Below are 23,939 nucleotides of genomic sequence, written 5' to 3'. Positions count from 1 at the left end.
TCTTACCGCTTTGTCGAGAAGATCTCAGAGTTTGGGAGTGGGCAATCTCTTCCTGCCACTTTCTAATAGCAACACACATCCCAGGGACTTCCAGTGTGATAGCAGATAAGCTTAGCAGATGTATCCTCATGCCCCACCAGTGGTCTCTCAACCTGAAGGTGGCACAGATGATGTTTCCTTGCTGCAACCTTTTTGCATCACCCCAAAACAAGTGCAGCAGCTACTTTGCCCTGGTCCACCCTCTGGGGGAGTCCCCGAGAGATGCTGTCCTTCAAGATTGGCCCTCAGGGCTTCTATACATTTTTCTTTCGATATGGTTAATCCCTCAATTTCTGAAGAAAGCAACCAAGTTGAAAAGCAAGGTGTGATCCTCATTATTGCCCTATTTTGGCCTCTACAGATTTGGTTCCCCTTCCTCTGGCTTCATCTGATTCAGCAACCATGGATTCTGGACCCAGCTCCAGATGATCTGTCCCATCCAGAGGGATTAGTTTGTCCAAATCTTCAGAACCTAAAGCTCACAGCGTGGCTTCTCCACTTCCAATGTGTGCCAGGCATAACATTGTCATCTCCAGTCCTTAAGGTTATTTTGGCTTCGCATAAACCCTCCACAAGAAAACTTTATTGTAGTAAATGGAAGATATTCTCACGCTGGGCTCATATTAATGACATTGATGCTTTTTCAGCCCTATCACAAAAGTTTAGAGTTTCTGACATTGCTCTTTAAAGCTGGAGCTTCTACTTCTAATATCAGGATTCAACTAGCAGCCATTTTGAATTTTCACAATGGGTTACAGGACGCATCATTAATGTCTCATAAACTTTCAAGGCCTTTTTGAAAGGAACCTTGATGCTGAGGCCTCCTTGTAAATAACTGTGCATGTCCCTAGGGATCTCAGCTTGGTTCTTCATACTTTAATATACCCTCCTTTTGAGCCTGCAGCCACTTGTGAATTAAAGTACTTGTATTGGAAAACAGCTTTACTAATAGCTATTACCTCTGCCAGAAGAGTTTGAGATTCAAGCACTATCTTGTAAATCACCATATTTGACTTTTCACCCGGACAGAGTTTCTTTAAGGACTAGTCCATCCTTTCTACCAAAGGTTATGTAGGAGACCAATATTACTCAGACCATACATTTGCCAGTTTTCTTTCCAAAAATTTAAAATAAAGGTGAATATTCTTTGCACTTATTAGATGTTCACAGACAGTTGCGTTTCCACCGTCATAGAACAAAATCTATAAGAAAATCTGATCAACTGTTTATTGCTATTTTTAGTGCTAGACCATGTAGACTGGTTGCCAAAGTTAACCTTTCTAAGTGGTTGAGAGATTGCATATCTTTCATGTACACTAAAAAGAATGTTAAATTACGTGGGTCTGTTAAAGCACACACTACCAGAGCAAATAGCTGCTTCTGCAGTTTTTCATTCCAGAGCTTCCTTGGATGACATTTGTGCAGCAGCAACTTGGGTACCCCATACACTTTTATTAATCATTACAAGTTGGATTGGCCTTTGGTTCTGTGGTGCTCAGGAATATTCTTCCATGAGTCCAACCAGGATAAAAGTAGCGGGGACTTTGTCCCACAAGTCAAGGAATAAATGAAGATTGACAACATCAGATAAAGAAGTTGTGTACTCACCATAATGTTTCATCTGTGTTGTCAATCTTCATTTATCCTTGACACCCCTCCCTCCAAACCCCATCCGTCAAAGCTCTTGGTGGAATGAGCTGTATCCTTATTTATTAAATATTAAGCAATTCTTTTCCAGATATGGTCTTCACAAAAGTTCTTTCATGATGCATATTTTTTCTGTCTGATAATCAGCAAACTCGATCTGAGTTTAATTTGAGAGGAGCATTGTGGGTAAGGAGAAAATCTCAAGAGCTTTTGGTCCTCGCAGGCTGTAGTACGGCCGAGTTGGTTCCAATTTTGGAACCGAACCCACAGGTCAAGGAAAAATGAAGATTGACAACACAGATGGAACATTATGGTGAGTACATCTTCTTTTTTCAGCCCTCTTGTGATTAATTGCTTGGACTTGTAAATTTTTTTGTCTCCTAGTGTTAATGATAAATAGTTAATTATTTTGCAGATGCAATAAAGAACTACCATATTCCATGCCTTTCATCATTTTGTCTTATTTTAGAAGTCCATTTGCTTGACAAATCCTCATCTATGGGTTAAACCAAGGACTTTATTCTTTATATGTACATCTGTAAAACGGGGCATTCTCAGTTCTACATATAATGTGATCAATGTATTTTTACCTTGCCACCCAGCACCTCAAGATCACATTATTTTATTAACATGCTTGCTTCTTTCTAGCTTTTCTTTCTTTGTTTACAGTATAAAGTTTGGATGTCTTACAGCTAAGAAAAAGTGCTTTCCTGCTTTAGTATCTTTAACATATGCAGAAGTCATTGATAAGGCATCACCTCACATTTAAAATAGCCCTAACTGCACACTATACAAGACTGTTTTGCAATGTAACATGCAATTTACATCATGAAATGTTCAAGCAAATATTAATAAGAAAAAAAAAACAGTTTTACTTGCAGTTAATTCTGAAGGCCCTGGAGTATCCTTTTAAACATTGACATAAAATGGGGAATATGCATTACAGTCCATGAACTAAATTAACACACTCATCAAAATCACAGTCTTTCTTCAGCCACGTCATCTTGTAATGTCCATTTCACATGTCTGTTCCTATATCTAATAGGAGTGATGCTTTATAGTATTTCATTTATTCACTAATTTCACAATGTTGCTGTTATTCTTCTTGATCATCTCCATTTCCAAACAGCAGCCTCTAGTTCAAGTCCAAGGTGCTTCTGTTTCTTGTGGTCAGCTCCTGTGCTTTTTCTGTCACTTGAGCATTTTTGTTTGGAACAAGCTGTATGGGCTTTTATCTGATGATATCAGTTTTCTTTTCGACCTCAGTGATTGGTTCAGATCCGATCCCCTGGATCAGATTTGGCTATTGTGCAAGCTTGTGGCAATCTTGAACTTTTGAGCTTCTCCCTTACTCAGAATGTACCACTCCTCATAACCTCAGATCTCATTTGCCACTTCCAGCAATAAGATGCAGTTGTCTGATCCCTCAATTGATTAGTAGATAAGTAGTCAAAATACTTGCTCTAATTTTCTGAATTTCTTCTTCCGTTTTTATAACTGAAGTTTAACCTTCTTCCCCTTTTTTCACCCTTACCACTCTCTGGTATTCTGTATTACTATTAACTTCTGATTTCTCGATACAAGCTACAAAATAATCCAAAATACTGCTACAGGTCTGGAAAGCAATGACATTTAGCAGAAAAGCTCGTCAGTCCTTCAATAAACTTAATTTCAATAAAAATAAGCGCTTTCGTCCACTTAAACCATATGTGAACTTCTTCAGAAGTGAACAAAAGTGCTCATTTTTATTGAAATAAAGAATCTGTATTACTATTGTTAGTAATCCCTATCCCTCTACGTTCTTTGTAGCCTCAAATACCATTGTTGGTATTTCACTTCCCTCTTTTCTCTTTCTTTCTTTCCTTCTTAAAGATTTCTTCTAAATAAGTTTGTGTGTATATATATATATATATATATATATATATATATTTTTTTTTCCCATTGCTGTTTTCTTGTACTGAAACTATGGCTGACAAAGGAAAAAGCCCTGCAGGGTTTAAAAAGTGTCAAAAATGTGGACAGAAGATTCCTGTTTCAGATGCTCACACTTGATGTGTGTCTTCTGTCTAGGTCCTCATCTCCTCCAAGAAAGCTGTGTGATCTGTCATGCTTTGACAGATTGACAAAATAAACTAATACTAAAAGGACTTCTATCCTCATCCTTTGATGATATATCTGGACGAACCAAAGTAAAACAGAGAAAAAAAGGTGGCTCTTAACATCTCCCAGCTCCTCTTCTACTTCATCAAAATCAGTAAAAAATCCATCTTCATATCCCACAGTTCAGATCCTATGAGGAAGAAGTCTAAATTCTCAGATCCAGCTATTATATCGCATTTGACAAAGTCAAAACATACTCCCTCGGATCTGACTGTTTCTTCAGATCTGAAGTTTCCAATAAAGCAGGATTGTTCGGATCCAAAGACCTCTGATCTTAACCTCCACCATACCCAGAACAAGATATTCTCCTTTTTTGGAAAGATCCAAGTCCCCATCTGCTCTGTGTACCCATTCAACCAGGAGCCTAACTGAAGAAGATGTAGAGAGGCTTGTGAGGATGTTGTTCTCGGCGCAAAGCTAGTATGTCCCCTTTTCAGCTCCTACCCCATCAGGTCAGGAAGCCCTAGTATCAGAAACTCCTCCACTGTTAGTTCCACCCGTGACTCCAGGCCAGGTCTCAGAGCCATTAGATCCAAGTCTGCCTGCTCCATCTGCTTTGGATACGAGGACCTTACTGTCCCTTGATCCGAGACTTGCTCTGAGCTCTTCGATCCAGTCTTTCCGGAGAGCTTTCAGTCCCGTCAGATCTGAGGTGCGGTATTTGACTCTGGAAACTTCAGTGCCATCTCTGCATCTCAGAGCCTCGGAGATGGACAGTTCACGTCTGACTTCAGCCTCTGGGTGGATATCCTCAGAGCGGGGAGGGACTACGGATCAGAGGCTCACTCTTTGTGATTAGAGTCTTTACCCCTCTCCGGTACAATCTGCTTTTAGGGTACTGGAGAGAGAGCTTTGTCTCATCATCAGACTTAGACAGTGCCTTCCCTTTCGTATCCTATATCTTCTGCTCCCTCTCCTGTGTCCCACGAGACTCAACTAACTTCTGTACAGGAACAGCTGTTACCAAAAACCCAGACTTTACACAAGGGTGTTCCCACCATTTCTGATACTTTCCCATAGTCTCCCACTGAGGAAGTCCCTAAAAAGAGGTTATGCAAGAGAAAGCATATTGACTCCCTTTGAACCAGTCACTGAGGACACAGATTTTGATGAGGGTGATGAGTCCCCACAGTCTTCTCTGAAGACCTCTCGTTCTGAGACATTTTGGAGATCTTGATACAGTGAAGTGGCTGGAAGTCCAGCAACCCTTCGGAAGAATCTATGTTACTAGAGGCTTTTGGTACAGGGCCATCCCCTTTCTGGGTGGTCCTGCCCACTGATGAGCTCCTGGAATAAGTCTTGCAGCAGGCCTAGAAAGAATCCGACACCATTGAGCCCATTCCAAAGAAACCAGACAAGATCATGTCCCCACCAGAAACCAAGCTGTTTGGTCCAAAGATCCACCGGTTGCTGTCATACTTGTGGTGGCAGCCACCAGAAAGGAACTCGTGGATGAGAGTACCACTGCCCTCCCATCCCCGACAAGGAGTCACGAGCAATGGACAGGTTTGGGAAGCGTGTGTATGCTTCGGCAACTTTTTGCCATGAGGTCCCTGAACTGCTTGGCACACTTTACTAGGCTTCAGAGGGATTTGATCAAGGAGTGTTCAGGTACTCTTGCAGGATCCGTGTGTGAAGATGTAAAGGATGCCATCACTTTTCAGCTGGCAACCCTACAATTCATATCTAGTTTCTCTATAAGGCTTATTTCCAGCATGGCAGAAGGAACCTCAGGAGCAATCAGTTCAGGTGTAGCCATTAGGAGACATGCCTGGGATGCATCTGCAATTTTGCAGACCCAGACCCTTTTAAGTCTACATTCATCAATGCTCCCTGTGACAGATCTTTTCTTTTTGGCCCAAAGTAAGAGAAACACTTTCCGGGTGTGAGAAAGTTGGAAAGACCCTTTCTGCCATAGGCATACATTTTTCTGTCCTCCAAAGATCCTTTTTGAGGAATTATCGGGGGGGGGGGTCGTGGAAAGATGTGGTTCACAGAATTACAATGGAATTTCCAGAACACACATGGAGGTACTTCCTCCAGAGGGAGAAGCTCAAATGATAGACACCGCCCTTGCGGCAGAGGAGGCCTGCAACATTAGGGTTCCAGAGAACCTTTCTTTGGTAAACTTTTTCAATGCTCCTGAAAGGTGGCCGAATTGTCCCTCTGTGGAGGCAATCGTGGATCGCATATCACTGCACCAGAGAGCCTGGCTAGAAATAAATGACATTTAGGTGCAGAGGATCGTATCCAGAGGATAGATAATTCTATTTTCCCATCTTCCCTTAAATTCCAAAAACTCCCCAATGTTCCACCCAGTCAGAGGAAGGAAGCAGTATTTCTGACACAAAAGCTCTTAATCAAAAGAGTCATCCAAGATGTCCCCTCAGACATCTGGAACTTGCTAAAGATTCTTTTTAGTGCCAAAAAAGACAGGGAACTGGAGACCAATTTTGGATCTCAACAACCTGTACAAGTTTGTTCAGAAAACAAAGTTTCTGATGGTTACGATTCAGTCTGTGCTTCCTTTTCTGGAAAAAGATGATTGGATGTGCTCAATAGATCTCCAGGATGCATACTACCATATAAAGATAGACAGTCCAGGAGATTTTTATGCTTCCGGCTAAGAGCAAGTCATCAGTTCAGAAAGCTGCCCTTTGGTCTCCCCACAGCCCCCAGGGTGTTCACCAAATGTGTGGCAGTGGTAGCTGCCCCCCTCAAACTGCACGGATTCCGCTTGTTTCCCTATTTGGACGACTGGCTCATCTCTGCCACGACTAGGCATCAACTCATCTTGGCAAGGGAAAAGATAATTCAAACTTGTACCTCTCTAGGAATAACCATCAATTTGGAAGAGTCTTAGCTTCAACCAACTCAGTCCATAGAATTCATCAGAGTACTTCTAGACTCGATGTCTACAGTGGCTTCTCTCCAGGGTTCAAACCTTAAGATCACAAGTAAACAAAATTCTTTGCAGTACAACAGTTCCAGTTCACCTAGCAATATGAGTGCTGGGATTGATGGCGGCAGATAATTCCCCTTCTGCCTATGGCAAGATTTCACATGAGAATTCTTCAGTGAATGTTGGCATCTCAATGGTCCATTCTACAGTTGCCCTTATTTGCTCCATTAAGAATTACCAACTCATGAAAAAAACATTTGATGTGGTAGATCCAGTCGGATCAATTTCTTCAAGCCCGGTTATTTGTCCGTACTCAGCCCAAGGCCATAGTGACCATGGATGCTTCCCAGACGGGGGGGGGGGGGGTATTATCTGAGAAAGATAGTCCGAGGTACTTGGTCCCCTGATGAGGCCAAGTTGCATATCAGTGTTATATAATTGAGAGCTGTGCTTTTAACGTTGCAAGCCTTCAGGAAGCTCTTCCTTCAGTGACGGTTACAGTATGCACAGACAATATGTCAGTGGTTTGGTACTTCAGCAAACAAGGAGGAACCAAGTCATATACCCTCTTTGTCGAGAAGCACTAAGGGATTGGCAATGGGCAATCTCTTCCAACCGCTTTCTTTTAGCAACGCACATCCCAGGGAAATACAACGTGCTAGCAGACAAATTGAGCAGATACATTCTATCGCCTCACGAGTGGTCTCTGAACCAGAAAGTAGTGGAAGAAAATTTTCCACACATGGGACCAACTTTGAGATCTTTTTACCTCTCCCCTAAACAACAAGTGTAGCAGCTACTTTGCCCTAACTCCCCCATAGGAGGAGTCACCAAGGGACTCTCATTCACAATTGGCCACTCTGGTTACTCTATGCATACCCCCCGATTCCTCTAAAACCAAAGTTCCTACAGAAAGCTGCCACATTGAAGAGCAAGGTGATTCTCATTGCCCCCTTTTGGCCTCGATAAATTTGGATCCCCTTCCTTTGGCCTCGTCTGATCCATCAACCCTAGATTCTGGACCCAGCTCCAGACCTGCTGTCTTTTCTGACAGAAATAACTCATCCAGACCTTCCAAACCTCAAGCTGACAGCTTAACATCTCAATTTCCTGTAGTAGCTGGACAACCTATGCTCTGGGCTCTTCAAAATAATGCAGACCCCGTTGTGAGACTGTTTCATTCTGTATTGGAATTCTTGGCACTGCTCTTTAGTCAAGGGGCTAGCTCATCCACAATTAATGTTCAACTAGCAGAGAATTCAGCTATCAAACTGGTCTGGGTGGCTGTTCACTTGCATCACATAAACTTTGTAAGACATTTCTAAGGGGAACTCTTCTCTTGAGACCCCAGTTAGAGATCCTACTCCACCGTGGGATTTAACCGTAGTACTACAAGCCTTAGTACTTCCTCCCTTTGAACCTGCAAGTACTTGTGATCTGAAGTTCCTTTCTGGGAAGACACTTTTTGATAGTCATTACCTCTGTCAGAAGAATTTCAGAAATCGGGCCTTGTCGCTGAAATCTCCATACTTAATTTTTCACAAAGATAGAGATACGTTGCGAACCGATGCATCCTTTTTGCCCAAAGTGATTTCAGCTTCCAACATAACCAATCTCTCAACCTTCCAGTTTTCTTCCCTAATTTTACTAATAAGGAAGAATACTTGTTACATTCACTAGATGTTCACAGACAGTTATGTTGTTTGCACAGAACAAAACACTTAAGAAATTCAGACCAGTTATTTGTCTCTCTTATTGGGTAAAGCAGTGTCTAAAATTTCTCTATCCAGATAGCTTACTGTATTTCTTTTGTTTATAGTAAATTAAACTTGCTTGTCACAAAGCGAGTACCTGCCCACTCTACAAGATTATTAGCAACTTCCTCAGCTTTTCATTCAAGAGCCTTCTTGGATGATATTTGTGTGGCAGTGACTTGGGCTTCTCCTCATACCTTCATATCTCATTACAAACCGGACTTAGTTTCTAGGGGTAGGGCATCATTTGGCTCAGTGGTGCTCAGAAATATTCTTACTTGAGGCCGCCCAGGGATTCAGCAGCTGGGGACTCTGTCCCATCAGTGAGGCCGAAATGAAAATTGACAGCATCAGATAAAATAAGTTAATCTATTCACCATAAAGTTCCATCTGTATTGTCCATTTTCATTTCCACCCCTCTTTCCCTCCCACCAGACCCATTCCATTATTTTCTGGAACAACGGATAGAGAAACTCTTCTGTGAGGTATTCCTCTTATGTTAATGACTCCAAATATGGCTTTGGCCTTCCTTCCACTATTATACTACTACTTAAGGTTTCCATAAAATTACATAAGCTACTTCTTTGTATGAGCTGCAAACAAGATCTGAGGTAATGAGGGCTGGTGCACTGTGGGTAAGGGTGAAGCTCTTGAGTTCAAGATTACCACGAGCTTGTATAGCGGCTGAGTCGAATGCGAGGGATCGGATCCAAACCCATCAGTGAGGTAGAAATGAAAATGGACAACACAGATGGGACGTTATAGTGAGTACATAACTTTTTTTTTTTTTTTTTTATTGTTAGTAGAATGAAAAGCAGAGCCCACTTCTGCTTGCTGGCTTACATTCTATTAACTAAACTTTTTTATTGCCTCTTAGTTTTGCATCAAAAAATGTCTTTTATCTACCATGAAAAATATTCTGAAGAAAGCTGGATACAGCTGCTTGAAAATCACACCAGTCTCTCAACATTCTCAGATTGCTGGGATAAATTGGATTCTATTCTGCCTGGTGTACAGTAAATAATCATTTTCTACAAACACTCTGTTGTCCCAAATGTTTAATACTTTTCACCTTGCTATAATTTTGTTTTGGAATATCTCTTTATACTGGTATGATTGTATTTTTTTACTAGTATGTGTCTTGGCTGCTTTCTTGTGGCAAGATTTGGAACATAAAGGCGTATACTATGTCCTATCAGTTAACAAATCCAGCTGTGGAGCACCAGATCAGTTGCTTGTTTGTACTTCCCTAAAAATTAATGTAGTCTGTTCCTTCCAGTTTCTCTGATACAGCAGATCATCTCAGGGTTTTCTCTATGTGTTCTGTCTTACTATTTTTTGAATTCTGTCTTCTTGAGAAGCCCTCCTGCTCAGCCAGCCTTATTTTCATTTCATCCTGTGCACATCTGAGTCCATTTGATGAAATTTTCCTCTAAATTACTAGAAACTACCTACTATACCTACAACTTGAACTGCTTTTTACCTAAGGATCTCAAGATTGCTCCAAGCCAGGTGTTTTTTTTTTTCTTTTCTGGGTGATGTTCTCTTATGGTCTCCAAATTTCTTCATTGCTGGCATTCAGTCAGTAACTGAATTACATGCAAACTGATAGCCTTTACTGATGTCCTTTTCTCATTTTGTCACCATGGAAAAACTCTATCATCAACCTGTAGATTAGTGTACAGCTGTTTTTGGAAATTCTAATAGTAAATGTTCTTTAATTTAAATATGTCAGATGCTAGAGAATACCATACTGGAGATGGACCAGAAAGTAATGCCAAGCATAAAACACAAAAGGAGATAGGTTGAACCTGTCATAATATGGTAGCTCATTGGTTTAGGAACTGAATTTATGTTGGCTTGATTGGATGCATGTTTCTGGGTTGCAGAGAGTGTTTGGAGCAGGTGAAAGTGCTAAATTATCTGTGTTCTCTGTATCTTAGTGCAAAGATGTGACTGTCTCCTAGACAAATCATAGTCAGGAGACACAGTAAGCTGTTTGACTTGCCTGCTCCAGACTGGATTTTACTGTGTAAGACTGTGATGGCAAACCTAAGACACGCGTGTCAAAGGTGACACGCCACAACGTTTTGAGTGACACATCAGCGTTCACCAACACCTAAGTTACCAAAGAAACTGAATGAACACAAATACAAGAAATATGTGACCCTGTACTTGTATATTTAAACTCAGCAGCAAAAAGTCATTAATTGATGTTAATCAAATTAAATGCAATGTGTTCCATATTTTTTCTGTTGAATTCAAAATTACTATTAAAAGTAGGGTGATTTTTGGTGCACTGTTTTAAGCCCAATTATCAGTGCACATATTGTTTTCTCTATTATAAGTCACTGATTTTTCTTTTAGTTTTAAAATATATAGCAGCACACTTGATTGGACTGTATTTTTTAAAATAAATACATATGCAAAGACTTGTTTCTCTTTTATTGGGGGGGGGGGGTTGACACACCAGCAGAGTTCAGGATTAGCATTTTCCAAATTTTTGACATGCCAAGCCCAAAAGGTTCACCTTCACTGATGTAAGGGATAGCTGTAGTGAATTTGGGGGTAGGTGCAGAAGCCTGTGTCTGCACAGTGTAAAGGTTGGTTTAACAGTGTTAAGCTTTATATTGAGGAAAAACAATCTATGGTAGGAGAAGGAATCTTCAGGCAAATAGGGGAAGAGGCTTAAAAAATAATGAAAGCCTTTGTAGTAATAACTTTGTAACTAAAAGGACTAGATTTGCCATTAGATTACAAATACAGCAAGATGGTTTTAGCATTGCTTATAACTTTGTGGCTGCTGTATTCTTTCAGGTATTGCAGTTTCCCAGCCGATGTTTAACTTTTCAGCACACTTATTGTATTAAAAAATGTTACTCCCGGATAGTTATACCTTGTGTTGAAGGTGTTACTTGCATTACTAGTTGCTGTTGCAGTTAGTCAGGTGAGGTAAAAAATAAATCCACTTTCAGTAGTAGAGTATTCTGCAAATCATTCTTGATCAGCTAGTCATTTTTCACAGCACTTTCACCTGCTCCAAATACTGTCTCCAAGATTGTCTTAATCTTGCATTATCTCATCCATCCACTTGGATTGATAGGTTATCTGCCCTCATCCTGAATCTGAGCCAGCAGCAACTTGTGCACATTCCAGAACTTGGGCTGATCCCTTCTCTCACATTGCACCTGGATCCCCTTACAGCCTTCAGATCTCATTTGCTGCCTTTCAGCTACTGACGTGATCTCCCGATCTCCCTAGCAGAGATTAGATAAGTTGTTCCTTTTCTAGTTTTCCAGTGATTTTTTAATACACTAACTTCTTACCTGATTCCTTCTCATAGTTGTTGCCTATTTAAAAAAAAATTGCTATAGTATTCCCCTCTCTTTCTGTCTTGTTTAGGTTGTCTAATATTTCTTATTGGCTCCCCCTACTTTTTTTCCACTTTATCACATTTTCCTTTTATTAGAGTTTATGTATTTACTTAAGTGCAGTAACTGTCTGTAATTTAACTTTCTTAGTATTTTGCATTTTTGTCCAAGGATAGGGCTTGATTTTATTTTGTATAGATATACTTCTGAAAAAAAGATGATAGAAGAAATGGTATAGAAAAGGAAAGAGAGAGAAAATTGGAGACATTTCCCTTAGCACCTCCTGCTAAGATTCCACATCCTCCTCCATCACAAGAAACATGGGTAATGACCCCACACACACACATACACACACACCAGACCTATCATCATTCCCAACCAGTTGTCTCAGATTCCATCCCACCCCTGATTAAATCCACTGGTAGGTGGTCCTCCATCTGCCTTGGGATTGAATGATGAGGGCCTTCGTTAAGGCCCAGATTAACCAAGGTGTTCTCTCATCTCCCTCTGTTACAATGGTCACTTGAGTTGATCCAAAGATTCCAGTTACTGATATTCCTTCCTCAGCACATCTCAGTGCCAGTGGTATCAGAGCCAACATTTACTCTTGTGCATCCTCCTTCTGCACTGACTGGATATAATTCATCTGTCCCTACATTGCATGCAGCATACTTGACACTGATCCCATCAGTGTAGATTGAGTATCAACACCAAGCCTTCTTCTCCAGGTCCTTGACACCAAGCCTTCTTCTCCAGGTCCTTGGTTCTGTTTTCAGCAATGACTCATGTAGTGCTGTTCTCTGTCTTGAAGACTTAGGCATTGAGACTGATGCCAACATTTAAAACACCTAAGCCATCTGGTCTGTCAGCATCTCAGGCTCTGTTGTCAAAGTAATCAAATCTACCTCTTTGACTTAGTTAGACTCAATGCCAACAAGGATCTTCTTGGGACCATCAGACTTGGCTTCAGACTTTGAGTTCTTTAAGAGGATCATCTGGCCCTCAACACAGGCAAGGTATGTACCATCAGATTTAGTTACACCCACTAACAATGGCCTTTCTGAGTCTGTGACTCTTTGTCTTTGACCCAAAGAACAGAGCAGTACCATATGTCTCAAACTCTCCCCCCGCCCCTTCAACAAGGAGCTCAGGTACTTCAGGAACTTAAAAAGATCACTTTCCAGAGGTCCCTCTAAAGTGCAAGTGTAAAATGAAGCACTCAATTCCCCTATGGAAGTTCTCACCTTCAACAGAAACCTTGGTGAATGGGAAGGCTCCCCTCAATCTCCAGCTGAAAATCCCAAATTTGATGAAATTTTGTAACTGATGAAACAGAAGGGCACTTATCCTACTGCCACAAATATTATCTGAAGTATTCAGAACTGCCACCTCAGCTTCCTGGGTTGTCCTTCCTGATAACTGCATGATTGACCTCATGACAGGACATGGTAGGAGCCTGATGTTGCAAAGTGCATGCTGTGCAAGCCGTATAAAATTTGCCATCTGCCCAAGGACAGAGCCCACTCTTGTTGACTCTTATTGTGGAGGTGGTCACAAAGAGAGATCTTTTTGAAGAATACTGTACAGTCTATCCTTCCAACAAGGAGTCCAGGTTGATTAGTAAGAGAAACATACTTATGCCATGAAAATGTGCCAGACTAGAGTCAAGTTCAACAGAGTCTTCTTTCCCCGCTGTTTCTGCCAAGCCCTTTCCCTTGGCTGTGGTTTTGCTAGATAGTAGGTAGGATCCGTGGAAATCCCGTTCATACATTCATGCGCATCACTAATTACATGATGAGGCATTTAGGCTACTCTGGGAGCTTAATTATGTCACCCATATGACTATATTCCAAAGAGTCCTAGCTGAGCAGAGTTTGGACTCGCTGGAAAATGCCTCCAATGTCAAGTACATGTAAGCAGATAGTCCCAGGTGGCTACCATGCTGTCTTGTCTCCCCTCTCTCTGTGGTACTGCTACACAGCATTGCTGTTAGAGCAGTAGATGTGGGCATTGCTATGTGTTGCCATGCCTGGCTGCATTTGCGTAACTCTGTAGATAACTTTGACATCATTTAGCAATGTAACTTATGAGTTTTCGCTTTATGAACCCAAAATCAAAGAAAAGCTCCTGAAAAGCAAACAAGAAGGAAAGCCAATTATCTGTCCTAAGAGTATGCTTTGAAACCCCTCAGAGGTCCACTACCTCTAATGACAAAGTTCTCACAGAAAGTTTCTCAGTGCAAGGCCTTATTTATCCTCATAGCCATGTTTTGGCCCAAGCAAATTTGGTTCCCAATGCTTTGGTCTCATCTGAAGAAACAACTTGGCTGCTGAATCTGTTATTTCACCAGTACAGCAAGCCTCACCCAAACATATCTTCTGTCAACCTAACAGCACGGTTTCTCCAATTCCATTGTTATGGTGGGATCCTCTTTTTCTTCTTTTTTTTTTTTTTCTCTTCTCCCAGGGTTATACAGATTCACTGTGTGTCTCAAAAAGCTACAATTTGAAAGATGTACTCAGGAGTAAATAGAAGAATTTTAATTTAGGCAGTCCATGAAGGCCTGGATTGTTTTTCAGTCATGTGTCCATCAGTGTTACAGTTCCTTTGTACCTTACTTGATTCTGTCTCTAGTTTCTCCAGCATTAAATACAGTTGACAGCCACCTGGATCCATCACCAAGGCTTAAATTCCACATCTTTTGCTACCCAGAAAGTCTGTAAAGCCTTTCTGAAAGGGACCTTTCTCTTGAGACCACCTAATAAAGTTTCCTCTCCACCATGGAATTTGTACTTTGTTCTGGAGGCCTTAATTCAGGCCTTCTCCAAGGCTGCATTTTACTGTAACTTAAAATATCTTTGCTGGAAATCCTAGTTTATGTTTAATATCACTTAATCCAGAAGAATCTAATTACACACTTTGGCCTGTAAGCCCCCTTATTTGATTTTTTCATAAAGACAAAGTTTCCTTCAGAATTAACCTCTCTTTTATGCATAAGATCACTTAGGAATCAATCCTAAATCAAAACAATCTTACAGTATTCTTCCTAAGCCATTCCAGCAAGAAGGGTGTTCACTTCACTCTTTGGTTGCTCATAGAAAACTACACATTTTGCCAACAAAGTACTAAAGATTTCAGGAAAGGCAACCAACTCTGTTTCTTACTCTTTTTCTAAGGTGAATTCCAAAGTATCAAAAGTTATTTTGAACCGATAGCTATCAAATTGTATTATGCACATTTATTCCATCAGTAGCAAAATTTTACTGTGAAAACCTAATGTGCATTCTACAAGGTCCATGGCAACTTCATGGTCTGTTTGAAGAATTTATCCATTGATGATGCATGTGCTGCAGCAGCACAGTCAGCAGAGCATATTGTCAAACATTGCAAACAGGACATGATATCATGGTTTAAATCATCCTTTGGCTCCACCATCCTCTCAAGTATCCTGTTATGACTTCACCCAGGAATATCTAGCAGCTGATGCTTTTGTCCCATTAGTCAGTGTGGACAGGTGGGATAATGCAAGATACAGAAGTTGTGTAACTTCTGTACCGCTGGATCTTCATTATCCCTAATCCATCCACTTTCACATCCTACCCACCTTCCACCGTCACGGTGTCACTTCCTGGCTTTCAGATAGTAGACATAATCTTGAATCGAGTTTACCAGTCTTTCTTCCCTTCAGCTGTAGTCCACCATTAGGGTGCAAACTCGATCTGAGGAGCGTGAGGGTAGTCAGGTGCATTTTAGGAGAAGGGAAGAGCTTGAGCTCTGGAGTGAGCAGAATTTGCTGATAGCTCAGATCTGCCGTGAATGTGGATAACCCATCATTTAAAGTGGACAATCTAAGAAAAACAAAGATTCAGCATTATGGTAAGTACATAACTTCTGGTTTTGAGCAGTGCCAGAAGCACTGTAGTCATTGTGTCCTTACTGCTATCCTTCTGTGGAGGTGGTTTGGATTGAATTGTTTTTACAAACAGTACCGTCTGTTGAAAGCCATGTGTAGCCATACATAATGCAGTCCATTTTCTTCATTTGATAATCAACTACACTTGAGCTTCTGCACTTCCAGCTCCCTATACCATAGTGTGGGTGGGGGTGCTGGTTGTCCTAAATGGCAGTATAGTGAATTGGTGTTAAAAGTTTCTGCTTCTCTGCTGCACATTCCAGGATTCAAGCCTGACCTCCTTTGTCTTAAGAATTCACAACTTTTACCTGTACGTAAATGCATTTTCTCCAGGAAGTCCTGATCTGAAGTAGTTAACTTCATTTGTGCATCAACCTATGGGTCTTCGGATCCATATCGGATCCGAGCCGGCAGTTTCCAACAGCATAGATCCGAGCTCCAAGCTCCTCCCCTACCCGTAATCCCCTGTCAACCCTACCTGACCTCAGATCTAGTTTGCCCCGGTTTCATCCAGCATCTTGATCACAGAGTTCCAGGCTTAGCGTTTTTTGTGAGAAATTTTTACTGTTTTTTCTCTCCCTTTTTGTGTATTTTTAGTGTGCGTGTGTTGTGTACAGGTCCATCATTAGTTTTTTTTTTTTTTTACCAGTCTGTTAATCTTCTTGATAGTTTTCCTTCCCCACCCTCGTTAGTGCATTAGGGAGTGTGCTGTGTGTTGGGGCCTAGCGTGTGTGTTTTCTTTCAGTATGTCGGAGGCCCCAAAAGCTGTTTTCTCCAAGTGTACCGAGTGTGGCCATAAGCTATCCCCAGCGGATGGCCACACTCTGTGCGTGTTGTGCCTTGGGGTTGGACAGCTGTCGTCAGGTTGCTCCATATGTGCGGTGTTCAACCCCAGGGCACTTAAGGACCGGAGGACTAAGCTGGTTCTGGCGGGACTGCTGCCCCCGGACTCAGCTTCGTCCTCCGGTCCCACGGTGGCTCCTGTCGCGGCTACTGCCACTCCTGCCTCCCTTCCCCTGGCCGGGACTCAACCTCCTGCTTCGGGCCAGGAGGATAGGGAGTCCAGGAAAGAGAAGCGGAGGGAGAAGCACCACAAGCGGAAGGCCGAGGCCTCTTCATCGGCCCCGCCGGCTAAGCAGTCTTCTCCCTCCAGGACTTCCGAGCCTTCCACCCCTCAGCTCCAGTCTCCACCTTTTTCACCGGGACCGGAGGAGGAGGAGGCCCAGCCCCCATCGAGGTCATCGAGGCGGCACTCCTGTCCCCCCTCGGTGGCCTTATCCAGATCCACCCGAAGCCTGATGGACGCAGACTTGGACCGGATGATGAAAAGATTCCTCCAGGCCCAGCTGCAGATGGGAGTGCTCCTGCCTCCCCCCCTCTGGGGGGGAGCTCGACCCCTTTTTTTGACCCAATTGCTCCTTCTCCGACCCGCTTCCCGGGTTCGGAGTTTTCGGAGCTGGGTAGCGTCGACGCCAGGGGGGTGCCGGCACAGACAGTATCGGGTACTTCGGCGCCGACAATGCCCTCGAGTCTGTCGGGTCCCTTTTCTTCAGATCTGAACTCTCGGAGCCGAGAGCTGAGCTTCAGATCCGAGGGTCTCAGTGTGCCTTCGGCTCCGCCCAGGTCGGAGCATACTGGGCCTTCTGATCTGACTGCATCGGCTCCAGCCCCAATCTGCCCATCGGATCCGAGGGAGGGTCTGCTCTCGGATCCGAGAGAGAGCGGCTCTCCTTCGGCATTCGACGTAGTGGAGAGGGTCCTGTCAAGGGATTCCAGACCCTCAGCCTTGGCTACAGCTCCACCCTGCACTCCATCTCAGATGAGTCCGACTTCAATCAGCCAGTGCCAGGGACAGCCTGCTCCGATGTCCCAGGTTGTTCCGTTGACGTTGCTGTTGAGGTCTCCACGGACAGCCCCCCCCGAGGACGTCTCATTTGGAGACATCATGGAGATGCTCAGGATTAGGGGGGGTGGTCTGCCCCAAAGCTTACCTCGGACGAATCTGTGTTCCTGGAGGTGTTTGAAGCAGGCCCGTCTATTTCTTGGGTGTCCCCTCCAGCTGACCCCCTGGTAGATCTGATCACTATCAGGACATGGAAGGAGCCAGACACTGTGGAGCCAGTCCCAAAAAGACCTGATAAAATACTCTGTCCACCCTTCGACAGATCGCACTGGAGTAAGGGAACCCCTGTAGATGCCATGTTGGTGGCAGCGGACACTAAAAGGGAATTAGCCCAGGAGAGTCCCTCGGTCCATCCTCCAGACAAGGAGTCTCGGTCGATGGATCGCTTAGGGAAGCGGGTTTTTAGTTCAGCTACCTTCTCAGTGAGGTCACTGAACTACATGGCACATGTCATACGACTGCAGCGAGACCTTATCAAAGAGTATGCCGCGTCGCCCCCGGAGTCCATGTCGGCTGAGGACAAACAGTTGTACTCTTCCCGAATGGCCACTCTTAGGTCTATATCGAACACCTCTATGCGGCTGCAGTCTCACGCCATGGAAGGGGCCGCTAGAGCTAGCGGAGCAGGCGTCGTTATGAGACGACAGGCCTGGCTCTGCCACTGTAATTTCGCGGAATTCTTTAAGGCATCTTTCGCTAATGCCCCTTTCGATGGTTCTGCCCTCTTTGGCAAAATCATACGTGATACCTTGGTCCAGAGCGAGAAGGACGGGAAGACATTGTCTGCCATCGGAGTCCGCTTCTCTGCTCCCCAGATGTCCTTTTCCAATAACCAAAAGGGACAGAGGAAGATGTGGTTCCGGAAGTCGCAACAGCCCCATTTTGCTCCGGACCCCCAGTCCTTCCACGGCAGAGGAGGACAGGGTGGACGCTGCCCTAGAGGCAGAGGGGGCCCGAAGAACTTTGGGTCCAGGGAACCGTTCTCTGACCGGCCCACGCAACAGCCCTGAAGGGTTACCCGACTGCTCCACTCTGGAGGCAGTCGGGGGGGGGGGGCGCTTCTCGAGGCACCTAGCTGCTTTGGGAGTCCATCACGACCGACCACTGGGTGCATCGCATCATATCCAGAGGTTACCAGATCCCATTCTCCCATTTCCCTTGCAATCCCAGACACCTCCCCGACGTCCCACCCGAGCAGAGGGAGGCCGCAGCTGCAGAAATCCAGCGGCTGCTAGAAAAAAGAGCCATCCAGCACGTCCCCCCAGACCAGTACGGATCAGGCTTTTACTCCAGGTTCTTCTTGGTGCCAAAAAAGACGGGGGACTTCAGACCGATCCTTGACCTGTCCCTCTTGAACCTGTCAGTAACCAAGGAAAAGTTCCGGATGGTCACGCTTCAATCCATTCTCCCCCTCCTGCAGGAGAACGACTGGATGTGCTCTATAGATCTCAGAAATGCGCACTACCACATTTTGATGGACAGATGATCCAGGAGATTTCTCTGCTTCCGGCTAGGAGCCAGCCATTACCAATTCAGGGCCGTTCCCTTTGGTCTCACCACAGCCCCAGGGTGTTGACCAAAGTTCTGTCGGTGATGGCGACTGCAGGGCATTCAGGTTTTCCCATACCTGGATGACTGGCTCCTGACCGCCTCCACAAGGCATTTCCTCTGCACAGCCAGAAACTCCTTTCTTCACCTAGCGACCCGGCTGGGGATCACTATCAACATAGAGAAATCTTCCCTTTCTCCAACTCAAACCATAGATTTCATCGGAGCTAGGTAGGACACAAACAGGCGTCTAGACCTTTTACCTCCAGACAGAGTGCGGACTTTAAGACTCCATGTGCGGGCCATCCTCCTACCCCAGGCACCCCCGGCGGAATTGGTCCTGAGGGCTTTGGGTTCGATGGCGGCCACCATCAACCTATTGCCGATGGCACGTCTGAACATGAGAGTCCTGCAATGGACTCGCCATGTTCAATGGTCTTTTCTGAAATTCCCCCTGTACCACCCTATTCCCCTCAGCAGGGTTTGCAGGAAGGCCCTCTTATGGTGGCTCCAATCCCTGGATCTCCAGAAGGGGCGCCCCTTTTCTATGCCCCCTCCCCTAACCACGGTGACCACGGATGCCTCTTGCCTCGGGTGGGGGGGGGTATTGTGCTGGCAGGACAGTCCAAGGCACACGGAGACCTCTCTGCATATCAATGTCCTAGAGATGAGGGCGGTGCTTTTGGCATTGCAAGCACTACAGAGCCTTCTTCCCGTAGGAACGATTGCAGTCCAGACGGACAACATGACAGTGGTCTGGTACATCAACAAACCGGGAGGAACCAGATCTTATCCCCTTTGTCTAGAGGCCATGAGAGTATGGGAATGGGCGATTTCCACCAACCGCTTTCTCATAGCGACGCACATTCCGGGACGGTCCAACATTTTAGCAGACAAGTTGAGTTGCACCATCCTCTCACCGTACGAGTGGTCTCTGAACCCAGAAGTAGCGAAGCAGATATTCTCCACTTGGGGTCAACCTCGTTGCGATCTTTTCGCCTCTCCTTCAAATGCGAAATGCAACGACTACTTTGCTCTAATTCCCCCACCCGGGGAATCCCCACGAGACGCTCTGGTGCATGCTTGGCCCCCGGTCTCCTTTATGCTTATCCTCCTCTTCCGCTGATGTTGAAGTTTCTACAGAAAGCCAGTCGGTTGCAGAACAAGATAATCCTCATTGCCCCATTCTGGCCTCGCCAGGCTTGGTTCCCGTATCTTTGGTCTCACCTAGTGAATCCTCCCTGGATTCTGGATCCCATTCCGGATCTCATAACCCATCCATTGGATCTTCCAACCCCGAACCTGGACAATCTTAAGCTCACGGCCTAGTTGATCCAGTTCCAAAGTTAGCTAGGACTCCCGGTATCTCTTCCCAGGTCAAAGCTATTCTGTTGGCGGCGCATAAGCCATCCACCAGAAAGGTCTATGATGGCAAATGGAAACGTTTTTCTATTTGGGCAGAGCACAGAGATCTAGATCCTTTCACAGCTCCGCTGCCTGCGGTGTTAGATTTCCTATCCGGACTCTTCGATCAGGGTGCCAGCTCTTCTACAGTCAAGGTTCAATTGGTGGCTATCTCTCACTATCACGTAGGAAGCGACCTTGGACCGTTGATCTCCTTTAAGTTATGTAAGGCCTTTCTGAAGGGTACCTTCTTACTCGGACCCCCGGTGAAGGAAGCAGTCCCTCCTTGGGACTTAACTTTGGTACTGCAGGCACTTAAAGCCCCTTCCTTTGAACCTGCATCTTCAGTAGAGCTAAAATTTTTATCATGGAAAACTGCCTTTCTTGTAGCTATCACCTCAGCTCGAAGGGTTTCCGAAATTAAAGCCCTTTGTGCAAAACCACCGTATTTGTCCTTCTACAAAGACAGAGTCTACCTCAGGACCAATCCCTCCTTTCTTCCAAAAATTGCATCCAAATCGAATATTAATCAGTCCATTAACCTACCAGTTTTTTTCCCCAACTACCAGAACAAAGGGGAACATAAGTTACATTCGTTGGATCTGCACAGACAACTGCACTTTTATTTACACAGAACAGCTGGTCATAGGCAATCAGATCAGTTGTTCACTTCCTTTGCCAAATTTAACTTAGGAAAGGCTGTTTCTAAAGTCACACTGTCCAAATGGATTTCTCAGTGTATTCTGTTGGCATATGAAAGTACTGGTCTGCCCGCACCTCTAGGAGTCCATGCCCACTCTACCCGGTCTGTCTCTACCTTGGCGGCCTTTTGTTCTCGACTCTTGTTGGATGATATCTGCTCAACAGCAACATGGGCTTCGTCTCATACCTTCATTAATCACTACAAGCTGGATATTTTCTATAGAGGGAGAGCATCCTTTGGCTCTGCAGTGCTCCGGAACATCCTTCCTTGAGGACCGCCCAAGATTTAGGTAGCTGGGGACTCTGTCCCATAGGTTGATGCACAAATGAAGTTAACTTCTTCAGATTAAGAAGATATGTACTCACCATAACGTTCCATCTGAGTAGGTAAACTTCATTTGTCAGCAACTGACCCCCCCCCCCTCCGTCCCCCTGACCTTCGGATGTTCGAGATGTTACCTTCCTTATGGCAAGGGTATGTAGCTAGTTTTGCGGGTGATTGTTTGTATGCTTATCTAGCTGTGGGCAAACTCGATCTGAGGTCAGGTAGGGTTGGCAGGGGATTATGGGTAGGGGGAGGAGCTTGGAGCTCGGATCTATGCTGTTGGAAACTGCCGGCTCAGATCCGATATGGATCCGAAGACCCATAGGTTGCTGACAAATGAAGTTTACCTACTCAGATGGAACGTTATGGTTATTACATAACTTTTTATTTCTTCACTCCTTTTAAAGCCTACTAATCTGTTTGGTATGCAAAATTTTCCATGTGTAGTGCATTTTCTTTTGTGAAGTGGGTTGTGGCTGCAAAAGGCCCAAAGGAGGGACCACCATGTTAACATAAAAATGAATATTAATATGCTCAGTGTCATGTTTTACATTTGTTATCTTTACCTGTTGCCTGCATCTCAGGCAGGATGAGACTTGTACATCATCTAAATTTGAATTCTTCTGGATGGTAGCTTACTTCATAGAGGTTTCAATGAAGTGTAACTGAAGTGAGCGAGCATTATTAAGTATAACATTTCCTGTCTTACTCTGGAAGAACTTGCTTCTGCTGCTACTTTGTAAGCAAAGAAGGGCTTTATTATCGGATGGAACAAACTGCCACCATTTGGTTGGCAAATTACTGCCAGTTTCAAACACTTGCTTCTTTGAGTGTTTTGAAGTCTAATGTTACACACGTTTATTCATGTTTTCTGTTTTGTTTTCACAGAAACAAAAGAAAAAGAAGTTGCTGGACTCCTTTCCAACTGGTCTGGATGTGGATAAGTTTTTATCATCATTGCATTATGATGAGTGAAGTACTTTGGTGGATGGCTGTAGCTACAAGTTTTCTGAGCTTTACCTTTCCTTCAGTAGGTGGAGCATATGAGCCTCTTTCACTTGTTACACCACTGCCTTTCTAATTCAGAATTCTTACCAAGGCCTTTTGGGATTCCCGTTTCTGCAGTTTCTTTTCATCTAGAGTTGAGTACAATAACTGGGATGATGAATCTGATTGGATCACGTGTCCACAATGGTGGTGAAAAACAGTGCCATATGATGAATAAGAGACTGTGATTTTATTTTTTACTAATTGTTTTAGTAATATCTGGTACATCTTGACCCCTTTAAAGGTATAGGTAACAAGATTTGTTTCCTGTTTATCACTGGATCTTCAGAAGTATTTATTCTCCTTGGTGCACTAATGTATTAACAAATGCTAGAATGGTTGCAGTAATCGGTTACAGGAGTGCATTTTGTAAGCAATCACTGCTGTTCTTACTACACACCATTGTCCATAATGGTGATATGGATGATGCAGGCATGGTCAGTTTAAAAAATTTTCTTTCTGCAAGAAGAGCAGGTGGTGGACCCATGTACTCTTTGAAATCACTACCTTAATTTCTGAGATCTTGGACGTCTACATTTGCCTCATCACTCTTGAGTTTTGTTTTGTGGGAACAGTGTACTTAATACATTTAAGCTATTCATTGTTTATGCTGAAACATTTTGCATTACTGCCAGCGGTGTGCCTGTAGCGCTGCTGTCATTTAGTGTTCCTGTAGTAGTCCCATGAACACTGCTTATCATTATATAGTTGCATCATTGCTGTGAAAATATATGGGTTTCCTGATTTGTACTACCCCATTTAATGCAAGTTATAATTTACATTAACATGGATGGCATTGTAATGCTTAAAAGCCTTTCTTTAGCTAACTGACTACCACCACCTTAAGAATTAAGATTATGGCCCATCTTTTCTGCTAGTTTTCAGTTGTTTTATATCTGCAGTTTGATAATATAATTTGTACAGAATGTTAAGTATGTATATTGAAAAGAATGTATTTTAAATCAACAGAAAAAGAAAAACTATGTTCAGATATGGTTAAGCCCAACTTGTAAATTTCAGATGTCGAAACAAATAAATATCTTTTACAAGGACTGCTGTGTATCAGTATTTTTTGTGTGAAAATGAAGTATGCATACATCAGCACACAAAGATTTTAGTATTGCATAGTTTACCATCATGAAAAACATTATGTATTCTGAGGCTTTGCATGTTGGTAAACCTTTTTTTTTCCTCTCTTGGTACAGTTCAAATTATGTAAATCTG

At 43.6% G+C, this 23,939-nt stretch overlaps 1 protein-coding gene across 1 annotated transcript in view; it reads left to right on the top strand.

Annotated features, from left to right (window-relative positions):
• LOC122802816 (protein NPAT) overlaps positions 1-23,767 on the top strand; it is a gene marked incomplete in the record, with an annotated part of 1,438,521 nt that extends 1,414,754 nt beyond the window's left edge. Inside the window, 1 exon segment of the mRNA XM_044072621.1 lies at positions 22,557-23,767. Coding sequence (XP_043928556.1) covers positions 22,557-22,643 — 87 coding nt within the window.
• Positions 23,768-23,939: the final 172 nt, after the last annotated feature.

The sequence above is a fragment of the Protopterus annectens genome, chromosome 5.part0 (assembly GCF_019279795.1).
Source record: "Protopterus annectens isolate FY-2018-M chromosome 5.part0, PAN1.0, whole genome shotgun sequence".
Taxonomy (NCBI): domain Eukaryota; kingdom Metazoa; phylum Chordata; order Ceratodontiformes; family Protopteridae; genus Protopterus; species Protopterus annectens.
The sequence above is the reverse complement of the archived record's forward strand: the minus strand, read 5'-3'. Positions and strand labels throughout refer to the sequence as shown.